This window comes from Silurus meridionalis, chromosome 6, assembly GCF_014805685.1.
Source record: "Silurus meridionalis isolate SWU-2019-XX chromosome 6, ASM1480568v1, whole genome shotgun sequence".
Lineage (NCBI taxonomy): Eukaryota > Metazoa > Chordata > Actinopteri > Siluriformes > Siluridae > Silurus > Silurus meridionalis.
The window spans coordinates 11,589,399-11,604,134 of NC_060889.1; the positions used below are offsets into that span (position 1 = coordinate 11,589,399).

The 14,736-nt window shown below is 38.6% G+C and overlaps 1 protein-coding gene across 1 annotated transcript in view; it reads left to right on the forward strand.

The window, feature by feature from the left end:
- Positions 1-340: 340 nt before the first annotated feature.
- The window catches only part of unm_hu7910 (un-named hu7910), a 24,610-nt gene continuing 10,214 nt past the window's right edge, over positions 341-14,736 (forward strand). Inside the window, exons 1-4 of the mRNA XM_046851186.1 lie at positions 341-572; positions 3,303-3,452; positions 4,233-4,304; positions 11,069-11,707. Of these exons, the coding sequence (XP_046707142.1) occupies positions 527-572; positions 3,303-3,452; positions 4,233-4,304; positions 11,069-11,707 (907 nt within the window). The 5' untranslated portion in view covers positions 341-526. The remainder of the gene's footprint in view (positions 573-3,302; positions 3,453-4,232; positions 4,305-11,068; positions 11,708-14,736) is intronic.

Sequence of the window (14,736 nt, forward strand, 5' to 3'; positions counted from 1 at the left end):
TCACTGAAGGGCTATTTCTATATCTGTGCTTAATATTGTGTCAACTGTAATATTTTGAGCCCATGCTATATATATATATATATATATATATATATATATATATATATATATATATATATATATATATATATATATAATATGTGTGTGTGTATTTACGGTGTGAATTTCGAGAGAGTGAAGGAGAAAAATGATTGATTTACTTGGTGTGAAAGTTGTTTTTCCCCATATCCGTGTGTAAAAAGTGCTACAGAATCGCAAACGAATCTGCATCGGCGGAGTGCAGTTTTGTGGTCGTGAGTTTTGAGCATGCGCATGAGACGCTTCCATAGTCCAGGTTCTCCATATGAGGCCCAGAAGAGCGAAGTGTGGTGACAGCACCACTAAAAATACCCAACGGGCCGAGCGTGGATCGGGTTGCAGCTGAGCCAGCGAACACTGCTCCTGCTCCTGCTGCTGTGTATGAGCAGGGAAAAAAAAAAAACTTTACTTTTCACTTGCAGGTTTCTGCTGAGGCACTTAGTGTACGATGGAAGAAACGCAAGCGGACGGAACGGAAATGGCAAATGTGGCAGGTAGCTTGATCTTTTAAAGGGAACGCGAGAGGAGAAACGGTTGGGTCCGGCATGTACGAGCACCTGTTAGACGCCCTCACTGCTGCCTCTCATTGTTTGTCTTGTGTTCTGGTGTTTCTTAGCAAAATTTTGTGTCTAAAGGTGCGTGTGTCAGCAAGTTTCCCATTGAAAAAGATGACTCTTGCTGACAAGCTGAATGATATGCGGTTTATTTATAAAGACACGGCATGTAGATCGTATGAAAGCATGATTATCCATGTTTGGTCATAACCAGCAACGAACCGAGGTTTGGATTTAAATCGCTGACCCGCTGCAAATGGTGACACAGGACACACTCTGTACTAAAGCATCTAAATAATAGTACTAAATAATCATTGATGAATTGCTTGAAATGCTGTGTCTGTGACGACCTTATTTAGGACACAGCCCTTGTGTTGGCTTGCATTCTGCAGTTTGCAGAATCTAGAAAATGTGTGTATTTGTGTGAGCATTTGAGAGCAGGTGACCTTGTCTTTCATCCCGCTCATTTCTAAGCCTCTTCTAAGTCTTGCATGGAAATGACTTTTTTTCCACATAGTCCGTTAAGGACGTTAAATCGACATTGGCAGTGATAACGCAGCACTATAATGCGTGCATAGCACCCAGGAAGGGCTGATGTACGAGAAGTACGTGCCAAGCTGCAGCTCCTCACATCGCTTTTTGTGGGTGTGAAATACAGCAACATCATAATATAACTAAAAATGCAAAACTGAAAATAGGGTGTCTCTTAGTTGAGGAGTTACATTCATGTGTAAGAAAACCTCATTTGTTGCCGAGACTTAGTGAATGGTATGTTCTGTTTTATATGTTATATCTACATATATTTGACTCATTTTTGTGGAGAAAATGTGGTCGAGAGCGTGCATTTTCTGCCCTCTAGTGGACATTCTCACTTTATATACAAGTAAGAAGGTAAGACACGTTTGTGTTATAAATATAACCCAGGCTTCATGTGGAATAGACCACTACGTTGAAGCAAATAGGTTTTTATTTTTATTTTTATTGGTCAGAAAGTAAGGTCGGATGATTAGTTCTCTCTAACAGCATGCCGCTAACCGCAGAGTGACGGTTTTTGTGTGTGCTCTTGAACTAATATGTTCTAATTTCCTAAAAAGTAGCTGTATGGCTTTTAATCAAATAACATTTTATGTTTTTTATAATTGCTGACACATAAGAGGATTGAAACACAACCATGAAGCTACAGGATCATGCTGTATCTCGACAACAGTAGGGCTATAGCTATTGATTATTTTAGTGATGAAGTATTCTACCCATTATTCCGTCAATTAATCGAATAAATCGATCAATTTGATTATTCATCAAAGAGCAATATTAAACATACAAGAGAAAATAAGACGGGTCTTTTCAAATCTGTGAAAACTGCAATTCATCAAAATATAAATAAAAATATAAAAATCCATTTTTAGAGCAATCTGAAATGTAAGTAAACGCACTGCATGTTTTTTTTTTTTTTTTCCTTTCTTTGTTTTAGATGTAAACGATCCCAAACCTTGGATACATTTCTGTCGTATTTTTTATTTTTTTGGCCTGAATCTACAGAAGCCCGTTTCCGCCACATAAAAAAAAGTTTGCCTAATTCCCACTATATTTCCCACAATGCCAAGTAGCTTTTTCGCAATTCCGACTTCATTTCTCGTAAATATCCAAGATTTCTGGTGCATTCACCAGTAACCATGTTGTAGGCCTGAATCCAGGGATCAGAGGCGTAGTTTGATACCATGCGATTCTATTGATTGTAGCCCATTTCATTTTTAATGTGTAAAGCTTTCTGGCACTCCAGAGGAGGGTGACACTGCCTGATTGGCAAAAAAAGAAGGAATTGAGAGGAAAAAAGGAATTCATTGTGGTTGAAACAGGTTTCCATATGAACCTTTTTGCTATTTTCTCCCCGTTCCTCCATTTTTTTTTCATTCTGCAGCATCTTCTGTGTTCACCTGTCCAGAATGCTCCAGAGATTAGTGGGTGGTTTGTCAGTAAGAATAGTCTGTGGGAAACACAGTGCTCCTTTTATAGTTAAAAAGACTAAAGCGTTAATCAAAAGTTAATACTTAATACCTTTTTTTGTATTCGAATGACACAAGTCACTCGAGGAATCGTTTCAGCACTATACAACAGTATTTCCAGTATCAGCATTCAGTTTTCACAGAGCTGTAGCAAACTTAGCACCTTCAGCTTGTGTTTCTTTTCACACGTCCCTTAAATTCATCTCTTTATTTCGTATATTGAGAAAAAAGCACTATATATATATATATATATATATATATATATATATATACTCATTTGCCTGCTGTTGTTATTTGCCGTGCAAAACATATTTCTGCATTTAAATGAAACATGCTGCATCCTGTGTGGTCAAAGATCTGAGTGCAAGTTGGCGATAGAGATCTTAAGTAAAAATCAAAAATAGACCAGTCGTAGTTATGTGCTTATGCGACATTCTTATTCATCATCTTTGTAATATTTGTCAGATTTTTGCTTCATGTGTCTAAGAGAAATGGAGACCATTGCATAACGTATGCATATAAAACATACTATATGACCTCATTAAAATTTCAATGTAAATTTTGATTTTCTTTCAAACTGCATTATTTTTTAATACCGAATAAACGCGAACTCTGCATCAGTATCTGGTACCTGTCTGTCATTTCGCCTGTGTGTTTGTGTTCACAGAGTCCCAGGCAGTTCCTGCCGTCACGAAGAGCCCCAAGAAGTCTCAGGGACACTCGATTTTCAGCTGGATCATAGTGCTGGCGTTGTTAGGAGCCTGGATGTCCGTGGCAGTCGTCTGGTTTGAACTTGTTGAATACAACAATGTTGTGGGTATGTTGTGGGTTTGCCTACGAGTTCCCCTTTTTAAAACAATTGACCGTTTAAGTTACTCGCAGTGTGTTTGCTAAAATAGGAATCGAAACGTACATTATATGGACAAAAGTATGTGGACACCCGACCATAAGATTAGAGATCAAATTTTGAACGTCCTATTCCACATTTAATTCCCATTCGCTCTTCTGTGAAGATGTCAGACTCGATTTGAGAGTTAAAAGGCAGGTACTGGTGTAGGATGAGGATGAGTGGGATGCAGTCAGTGTGCAATTTATTCCGAAGGTGTTGAATAGGGCTGAGGTCAGAGCTTATAACAGGCCACTTAAGATCTTCATGGATGTAAAGCATTTCTTTATGGAGCTGGCTTTGTGCACAGGAGCTGGAACAGGTTTGGGCTCCTTGTTCAAGTGGCGTAAATATAATGCTGATGCATCCAAAGACGTCATACACACACACACACACACACACACACACACACACACACACACACACACACACACACATTATATATATATAATATTAGTTGAGGACTTCTAACAGTTTATGGTCCCAGTACTTTTGTTATTATAGTGTATCTACATGTAAATGAAGGTTTGGTTATTTTACACCACTTTCCTTCATAAATCTTGAAATGAAATGTTAAATAAAAGAAAAACAAGCATCATCTTGTCTGTACAGTTCAGGTTAGTGTGCATGTAACTCTAACTATATTGATGTACGTATTTTCACCTGTGGTTTCCTAAAATGAGAAGAAAAACCAATCCTGTTTCATTGCAGGCACACTGGGAAAATTTTACGATGCTGATGGTGATGGTGACTTTGATGCAGAAGATGCCAAAGTTCTTTTGGGTGAGTTTTAAATATTTTTGGGATCCAAGTTGTTGTGTATGTGTGTCTGTATGTGTGTTTATACCTGCATGACTGACTTAAGGTCCTTAATTTCCACACTAATTCTAAACACGTGTTCAGTTTCTATAAAAGAAAAACAAAATGCACTTATTGTTAAAATTATAATATATTCTGGTTTTGCACCTGTCACCATATATACAGTTATAGAAGGGAATTATTTCTAATCGCACTGTCAGGTGTCACCCAGAAGAGGATGGCTTTTCTTTTTTAGTCTAGTTCTATACAACATATGAGGTTGTACTTGCCCAAGAGTACATTCACAATAAATACAATCCCACACTGCAATCTAGAATGGGAGATTTAAGAATGAAAGGAACTGAAGTTTCGTATGTTTTTTATTTTATTTATTTTATCTGCTTTCAGTCCTCACCCTGTCTTGTGCTTTTCCTGCTTCATAGGCTTGCCTGACTTTTGCAAGGGCCTTGAGTCTGTGCAGAAAGAGAGCGATGACGCTTTAGCAGATGGCAGTTCTGATTTGTTAAAAAGCTTCCTGGCATTTCTGTGTGATGCGCTGATGCCATGTGAGGGTGGAGGCGATGGAGAAAGGGTTATGGAGGAGAAGGAGGAGAAGAGTGTCGCTGGTATGTTAAGTTAGAGATCTGTAATATGAGCTACTATACTGTAGACTGACTGAAGGAAGTTTAGAGGTATTGGACGTGCTCATGTTGTGTGGAATGCGCCGATACGCTTGCCTTCTGAGTTTGAAATGGTAAAAAAAAAGTTTGCATGGAGAGGGAGGTGGCAGTGCATGGACAGATTGTTGTCCATTTCTTTTTAGTGTGTATGTGTGAGAGACTTCTGTCATGATAGTACAGGTTTGGATTTTTTTTTTCTTTTTTGCGTTGGTGATTTGAATGGCAGACACAAAGATGAAACCTAACCTTACACCACTGTGTTTATTGGTAAGGAATGTATATGTACACACACACACACCCACACACACACATATGCATATATATATATATATATATATATATATATATACACACATTCCAAAATGTAGGCACATTGACACATTTTTTGTCATTGTCGCGACGCTTCAAAGAGCCAGAAAGTATAAATAACACCAGGTGGAAATGACGCCGATCAAATCGTCTTACCTTTTGCTCGTACGCAGTACAGGGTCTAGAGGTCGATTTTCTTTTTAAATTAACCGATTGTGTTGCAAATTAGTCCGATTATTAGGCTGGCGCATCCGACACATCAAACCGTGTGTGTACATTCTGCGCTTGAGTGAGAGAACATAACTCTCCCTTACCAGCAGGTGGCAGTAGTCTGTATTCGACATTCAAACAGGGAAACCGGAAGCGCTACAACTGTGAATTTATAAATCCAGCACCGTTTCCGCCTGTCGCGATCATTACTAATGTACTCGTGCAGCTTTTTTTAAGTAATGTCTGCTAAGTTGCAAGAACAAGAATAACAAGATGCGTGGAGAAACAGCTGATGGTGTCCGACCAGAGCCAACAGTGCAAAAAACCTAAATATCGGCATCAGCATCGGCTAGAGAAAACACATATCGGTCGACCTCTAACAGGGACGTGAGCATTTTAGTCGTTTCAGTGTGGATGATCAACTATTAGGACACATCTGAAAATGATACTGATTCATCTGGATTAGTGTAGATGAAGCCTCAGTAAAGTTTGCTTGCAAAATACAAACATGTAGCTGTGCATGGTTTTTAATTTGGATGTCAAAAACAAGCTCCAACATCATTTTCAAGTATGCGGTAAATGTGCGTCTCAACTTGCTTTCAACCGCTTGCATGGGTCTGCCTTTGTGCAATGTGCATATTGCAGAGACAGTGATTATATTCATAGTATAAGGGTTTCAGTGAAACCTTTAACTTTGGTGTGTTTAACCGTTATTTTATTTCCAAAAACAGCAGAGTATGAAGGTTTATCTTCTTATGTATTCACCAATCTAATAAGATTTTTCCCCTTTATGAATCAGAGAAACCTCCTGTGACCACAAAACCTAAGAGAGCAAGCAAAGGTATTCAAGTTTGTCTTGTTGCTTTTCATACCTGAGTGTGTGTGTGTGTGTGTGTGTGTGTGTGTGTGTGTGTGTGTGTGTTATTATGTAGAAGACGTTTCAACAGTTAATGAAATTGCTAGTTGTGCTAAATAAAATTGCTCAATGAACACGTGATACACAGATATCTAAGTATCCAACAAGGAGTGACATAGATGACTGTGTGTGTTGGTGTGACGAATCCTTGAACACACTTCGCTTATTGCATCTATTCAGATGGAAGTGTCTGTGCAAATGTCTTTAAACAGTCGCTATAATTCCTAAATTGTGTGTGTTTGTGTGGTTTTTTTTTTGTGTTTTGTTTGTATGAGTGTGTTTTAGTGTTTGAATGCACATTGGAATGTATATTGGTGTGTGAGTGTATTAGTGTAGGTGCATTAATCTGATTGCAAGCGGAAGAACAAGTATATATCTGTTTTTGTGTGTGTGTGTGTGGGGATGGGTTTGTTTGTAGTTGTATTCAATTGAAAGCAAATTGATTCTTTTCTAATAACCCACGTCACATTTTTCTCTTCTTCCGAATCAGAGAACACTCCTGTGACCACTAAAATAAAAAACGGAAACAAAGGTATTTAAGAAAAGCACAAAACTATTTTTTTTTGTGTCTTCTTGTTCATGTATATTTGTATTGCTTGTAAGCTTCAATCTTCTTTGGGATATTAGAAGTGGTGTGTGTGTGTGTGTGTGTGTGTGTGTGTGTGTGTGTGTGTGTGTGTGTGTGTGTGTGTGTGTGTGTGTGTGTGTGTGTTCAGGTTGGCACCCACTGCAGGGGTTTTGCTGATGCTAAGTGCTTGAAATTGCTAGATTTGTTCTTTGTTTTCAGAATTACTTGTTTTCCTAGTTATGGTTGCATAGATTTTCATTTCTACTCTGAGCAAGAACAAGTTTTCCAAATGTGCATGTAAATGGTAGTGTGTTACTTCTAATACTAATATCATCTGTGCTTTGGTTGCTGGATTATACCAGAGTGTGACTTCTTTGATTCTGTGCTTGCTGAACAGTCTGCTATCTACTTTCTAATGTACTGTAAAGTGTCAAACCATTGGTAATAATTCGGTTATTAGTCTACAGCCTGCGTAAAGAGGATATTCATTTAAACATTATATTGGGTGGCATGGATGGATGTAAAATATAGTTGAATGATACACATCATAAAGATTTAAACGACCAGAACTATATAGACAAAAAACACCCGATTTTTCCAGTCATATGGAAAATGGTTCTTCCCCAAACTGTTACCACAATGTTGGACGCACACAATTGTATACGAAGTCTTTGGATGTGGTTGCATTAAATCTTCCCTTCACTTGAACCATGTGCTCCTGTGCACAAAGCAAATTTCATGAACCATATGCTTACATGAGTTAGAGTGGAAGATCTTTAGAGCTCTGACCTCAACTCTTCTAAACATTTTCAGAATAAATTGGAACAGGCCTCCGTACCCTGCTTTTAGTACTAGCTATTTTGGCATTGTGCTATATAAAGAATGCATTTTAGTCTTACTGTAGTTCCTTGTACTCTGTAATCTGAAGTCATCAACCTCATTAACTAAAGCAACTGTTTGGAAATAATAACACAGCAGATAAATGTAGTCAATCAGAAGCATGACATGTTTGGATCATAAACGCAAGTCTGCACTATAATACAGATATTAGTAATTGGATTGATCTTCAATTAGCATGTTTATAAAGACCTAGATTTCAGGCTCGACCAACACCATCATCATCAAAACACAAACTGAGGGAATGTTTGTATTAAATATTTTTTATATAATAGTTTCAGACAATAACTAGTAGAAACGAATCAGTTTTGATGTCTTATCATTGTACTAACACACTTTATGGAAAATATTCTCCTTGAATCTTATATGTCAGTATGCACCATGTATGTTGTGTAAAAGCTTGGAATTGCAGCGGCTTACACATGCATGGTGTTCGATTGCAGTTTCCAGAGGTCAGACAGACGTTTTTTCCTAAAATTGCTAACTTCTTGTGTAGATACATTTTAAAAGCGTATCATGTTACATCCTGCTGTTACTGATTATCTGTGCCATTATTACTCCAGTTGAGAAGCCTAAAGAGGAAGTGCTTAAGAAAATTAAAGGTATGTAGCATGGGTTGTGCTGATTTCAACTCTGGAGTTTGCAGTGTTATGTTTGTGTATTGAACTGCTGGTCAGAATGATGATTTTTGTGTGTTCCTGGAGATGTGTCTTTCTACAGAAGTAAAGTTCTAATCTGCTGTTGGATTAGAACTGGATTCTAATGGAAATTAGATTTTTATGAGCAAAAATAAATTTTGAATGCAGCTTTTTGGTAACGTGTTTGGCCTAGCATTGAAAATCTGTGCAAATTTAAATGCGTATTATAAAAATATAGAAATATATATAAAAAAAAAAACGTCCTTATAGCCGGCTATATGTGGCCTAACACTGGAATGTGGATAGAGGAATGTGTTGTATTTTGGTGAAGATTAATGATATGATATATTAATCATAACTGAGGACTGCAAATGTGACATGCTCACTAACTGTTGTTGTTCACGTGCTAGGCTTGGGCATTCTTCATTCTTACCTTTGTGCAGTTGGTCTGTGATCAACAAATTTATCTCATGAGACCTGGAACATTCTTTCTTTCTTTAGCAAAATAATCAAATAAGCCCTGGAGAAGCTCTGGAACACTGTACTTGGCACATTTACAACATCAGACACTAGCTTTCCTCAACACAATCACCACATCAGCAATGAACCGCTGTCTTTAGTGACCTTTTTACATTAGACCTGAAACAGTTATTGGTAAAATTAATTAAATACCCCCATAACTGTTTATAGCACACCTACAAGAGATAGCATAGCCTTTTCCTAGAATTTTGTTTCCTATTGGGACAGTTAATACACGATACCTGGAATACTTGCTGTAGTACAATTACCACAAAAGCCCCAGAACAATTTTTCCTCAGCGCTATTACCACAGGAGTCCTGAAAAGAAATTGTTTAGCATAATTACAACCTGAGCCCTGAACTAATTTTTACTCAGCACAATTTCACCATTAGCCATTGAACAATTTTTACTTAGCACAATTATTACATTACAGAGTCTTGGAAAAAGTTGCTTTGTACACTTTTAACATGAGCCCTGGAACACATCCCCCTTAGCACATTAACACAAGTACCACATAACACTAATACCACATAAGCCATGGAATATTGTGGTTAGAAAAATTACCACATAACCCCCTGATAAATGTTTTCTTCCTTAGCACAGTTAAAATTAGGCCCAGAAGATTTTTTCCTCAGCAGAATTACGACATGAAACTTAGAACAATGTTACGTTTCCTCTGTGAATGTCAAATTACTGCAGCAACTCAACTTGTTAAACTGTACACTGAATATAAAATTAGAATTCGACCTTAAACTGACTTAAATGTGTTGTGTTCCTGTGTGTTCATGAGCATTTTTATTTATTAGATGTTCCCTAACAATTAATATTCGATGCCTCTAATTTTGACCTACTATAATGTAACAATACTTTTTCAGTGGTTTAATAATGTCTTTGATAACAACGCTATATGATTGCTGAGTATATACCATAATTTCTGGACTATTAAGCGCACCCAAATATAAGCCGCATTTACTGAATTTGACAAAGATTTTTATTTTGAACATAAATAAGCCGCAGTGTAAGTGTCTACACTGAAACTAATGAACTTTACACAGGCTTTAACGAAAGACAGTGTCTGTTACACGGCTTGTATCTAAACAGTAGCCTACCAAGAAAGTCATTGTTCACTGTCTTCCTTCTTCCTTTCACAACAATTTCTTTCTGGAGTTTTTCTTTTGGCATCGCCGTGCGTTTAAAAATCACCATCGGTGAAGCTTTTCTCCCGATGCCGTGCAGCTCAGAACACAGGTGAAGTGCGTTTTTTCATGCCCGGTTGTTTTCAGCGTGATGAATGATTTGCATTTCCTGTAGACAGTCCGAGTGAGCGGCAGGTCAAACGTCAGAGGAACATCATCCATATTTATGATGTGGTGCGGCCCGATTCAGTGGGAGCACGCTCAATTTAATACAAAGAATTTTATTGGTTCACCTGAACCCGTTTGGCAATTTCATTGGTCTAATATTACGGGGCTCAGTTTTTTGTCTTGAAGCTTGTGAAACCGGGAAAACCCTGGAAAAATCCATAAATTAGCCACTTCATTGTTTAAGCTGCGGGGTTCAAAGCGTGGGAAAAAAGTAGCGGCTTATTGTCCGGAAAATACGGTACACTATTTCCATTAGCGTCATTCTAAACATCAGCTTTTTAGATGACATTGTTTGACATTTTCATGCAAATATGTCCCAAACAGTGACCTTAAGATCTGATTGATTGGTTGCAATAAACAAGTTTAGAAACGGGGTTGTTGCATATGTTTTTTTTTTTTTTTTTTTTTTTTTAAGACGTTTAACTCAATAAAGAGTAACCTCTATTAAAAATATCTGAAATGTTCTTTTAATTTTCGAAATGTAAAATTGAATTTGCACATTTAAATATTGTAGTAGTGTGGGACCAGATTGGGAAAAGTGAAAGTGGTATGTCGCACAAGCTTATCACGAGCATGAGCTGCATTTTAGCATGAATTGTGCCAAATTTGTTCCCCCAAACTAAACACTTCTGGTCATCCTCATCCAGAACATTCTACCAGAAAAATTGGGCACAAACTGAAGGCAGCTCTGAAGGAGCAACTTCGGATAATCCATGAGAAGATTGAGGCTAAAAAGATTGCTAAGATGGCCCTAGCTGAGGTCCGAAGCATACTGTCCAGAGAGGAAGAAGAAAGAAAAGCTGACCTTGCTGCCAAAAAAATGAAAGAGGAAACTGAGGCTAAACTACTTAAAGAGAAAAAAAGAAAGGAGCGTGAAGTGAGATTAGCCAAAGAGAAGGCTGAGCGAGAAAGAGCTGAGCGAGAAAGGCTTGCTAAGGAGAAGGCCGAAAAGGAAAGGCTGGCTAAAGAGCAAGCTGAAAAGGAAAGGCTCAGAAAAGAACAAGCAGAAAAAGATAGGCTAGCACAAGAGCGAGCAGATAAGCTTGCGAAAGAAAAGGCAGAGAAAGAGAAAGCAGAGAAGCTAACGAAGGAAAAGGCAGAGAAAGAGACAGCAGAGAAGCTAGCAAAAGAAAAGGCAGAGAAAGAGAGAGCAGAGAAGCTAGCAAAAGAAAAGGCAGAGAAAGAGAGAGCAGAGAAGCTAGCAAAAGAAAAGGCAGAGAAAGAGAGAGCAGAAAAGGAACGGCTAGCGAAAGAAAAGGCAGAGAAAGAGAAAGCAGAAAAGAAAGGCTTGAAAAGAGAAAGCAGAAAAGGAAAGGCTGGAAAAAGAGAGAGCAGAACAGGAAAGGCTAGCAAAAGAGAGAGCAGAACAGGAAAGACTAGCAAAGAGAAAGCAGAAAAAGAAAGGCTTGAAAAGAGAAAGCGGAAAAGGAAAGGCTAGCGAAGAGAAAGCGGAAAAGGAAAGGCTAGCGAAGAAAGCGGAAAAGGAAAGGTTAGCGAAAGAGAAAGCGGAAAAGGAAAGGCTAGCGAAGAGAAAGCGGAAAAGGCAAGGTTAGCGAAAGAGAAAGCGGAAAAGGAAAGGTTAGCGAAGAGAAAGCGGAAAAGGAAAGGTTAGCGAAAGAGAAAGCGGAAAAGGAAAGGTTAGCGAAAGAGAAAGCGGAAAAGGAAAGGCTAGCGAAAGAGAAAGCGGAAAAGGAAAGGCTAGCGAAAGAGAAAGCGGAAAAGGAAAGGCTAGCGAAAGAGAAAGCAGAAAAGGAAAGGCTAGCGAAGAGAAGGCGGAGAAGGAAGGCTAGCGAAGAGAAGGCGGAAAAGGAAAAGCTAGCGAAGAGAAAGCGGAAAAGGAAAGGTTAGCGAAGAGAAAGCGGAAAAGGAAAGGCTAGAGAAAGAGAAAGCGGAAAAGGAACGGTTAGCAAGAGAAAGCGGAACAGGAAAGGCTAGCGAAGAGAAAGCGGAAAAGGAAAGGCTAGCGAAAGAGAAAGCGGAAAAGGAAAGGCTAGCGAAAGAGAAGGCTGAGAAGGAAAGGCTAGCAAAAGAGAAAGCAGAAAAGGAAAGGCTAGCGAAAGAGAAGGCTGAGAAGGAAAGGCTAGAAAAGAGAAAGCGGAAAAGGAAAGGCTAGCGAAAGAGAAAGCGGAGAAGGAAAGGCTAGCGAAAGAAAAAGCGGAGAAGGAAAGGCTAGAGAAAGAGAAGGCGGAGAAGGAAAGGCTAGCGAAGAGAAAGCGGAGAAGGAAAGGCTAGCGAAGAGAAGGCGGAGAAGGAAAGGCTAGCGAAGAGAAGGCGGAGAAGGAAAGGCTAGCGAAGAGAAGGCGGAGAAGGAAAGGCTAGCGAAGAGAAGGCGGAGAAGGAAAGGCTAGCGAAAGAGAAGGCGGAGAAGGAAAGGCTAGCGAAAGAGAAGGCGGAGAAGGAAAGGCTAGCGAAAGAGAAGGCGGAGAAGGAAAGGCTAGCGAAAGAAAAGCGGAGAAGGAAAGGCTAGAGAAAGAGAAGGCGGAGAAGGAAAGGCTAGCGAAGAGAAAGCGGAGAAGGAAAGGCTAGCGAAGAGAAGGCGGAGAAGGAAAGGCTAGCGAAGAGAAGGCGGAGAAGGAAAGGCTAGCGAAGAGAAGGCGGAGAAGGAAAGGCTAGCGAAGAGAAGGCGGAGAAGGAAAGGCTAGCGAAGAGAAGGCGGAGAAGGAAAGGCTAGCGAAAGAGAAGGCGGAGAAGGAAAGGCTAGCGAAAGAGAAGGCGGAGAAGGAAAAGCTAGCGAAAGAGAAGGCGGAAAAGGAAAAGCTAGCGAAAGAGAAGGCTGAGAAGGAAAAGCTAGCGAAAGAGAAGGCAGAGAAGGAAAGACTAGCGAAAGAGAAGGCTGAGAAGGAAAGACTAGCGAAAGAGAAGGCTGAGAAGGAAAAGCTAGCGAAAGAGAAGGTGGAGAAGGAAAGGCTAGCGAAAGAGAATGCTGAACAAGAGAGAGTGGAGAAAGAAAAATCAGCAAAAAAAAAGGCAGCTAAACAAAAGGCTGGGACAGAGAACTTCGGAAAAGAAAAAGAAAGCACAAAACCAGAAAGTGAGAAGGAACCCAAACAGTCAGAATCTAAGATTCACAAAAAGGAGGATAAAATGTCTACCAAAGGTCTGCTAAAATCTTCCATCTGGAAAAGCTTTAAAACAACAAGTTAAACGAATGTGTTGGAAGGTTTGATAAAAACCTGAAAGGCACAGGAGAAATATCTTATACAACGAGGTCATCTGAGTCTATAGTGGTCTAGGTCCTGAATGTGTTTTAGTTTGGAGACGCTTCACATTGACACTTAATGCAGTGTTGATCACGGAGTTTGTTCAGGACTTGGAGGTCGACATTCTCCTATTCTGCTTTGGTTGGTCCAAAGAACATATGGAGGTTAATGAAGTTTTTGGTGCATATTGATGATAATACCTGAATAAAGGGTATATGTCTAAAATATATTTTATTTTCTTGTGTTAAAACGTATCATTGTGATGTTTCCTGATTGTGTGCTGAATTAATATTAGCTTTAAAAACATTTGTTTTATGATTTATGCGTTTTGAAGTGCTTTGTTGCTTACTGTTGTGAAATAATGAACTTTTTTGTCTGATATTTAAAAAAAGGTTTATTTATATACATATGTATGTGTATATATCATTAGACTTCGCTGAATATGTATATAATTAATTGGATTTTAAAACGGGTTTCATTCTCGTCCTGATGCTCTGAGGTGTTTTTATTTCCCTCTCTGTATGTAACAGCTGACAGATTTAGGAGAAAAGAATTAACATGATGGTTCTAAACATCTACTACCTTTTTTCTTTCTTACTTACTTTTTTTTTTTCTTTCTTTTTTTCAAGAATTCAGTTACCAAAGTTGAATTCTTAGCCTTGTTGAAAGGGTGAAAAAAAATAGATATTTAGTTTTCGGAACATTGACGTTATCTTTTGTCTTTCTTGAAATGTAAATTATTATACGACTAATTTAAAAAGATGATGTATTGGTGAACAATTGTAGTGTTTACATACATTTTTATTACAAGGATATGTTGTAGAGAGTAATTAAGGAATTGTTGGTAAGGATGTGTTAAATGTGAAAACTGTTCTGTATTAAAATTTATTTCATGAATTGAATTCGATATGCTCTGAATTTATTTTGGTTGTTTGTCAGGTGCACTGATTGTAGAAGGGTGCGAACTTTTAGGTAAAGGAAAGTCAAGGCACTGCAACAGATAGCACCTTAAGCAGTCATGCAGGTGTGTGTGTGTGTGTGTGTGTGTGTCGGTTTTCTTATTGTATGTCTGTAATTTCACAAGTAATACATAGATAAGGTTAAGGTTTTGATTC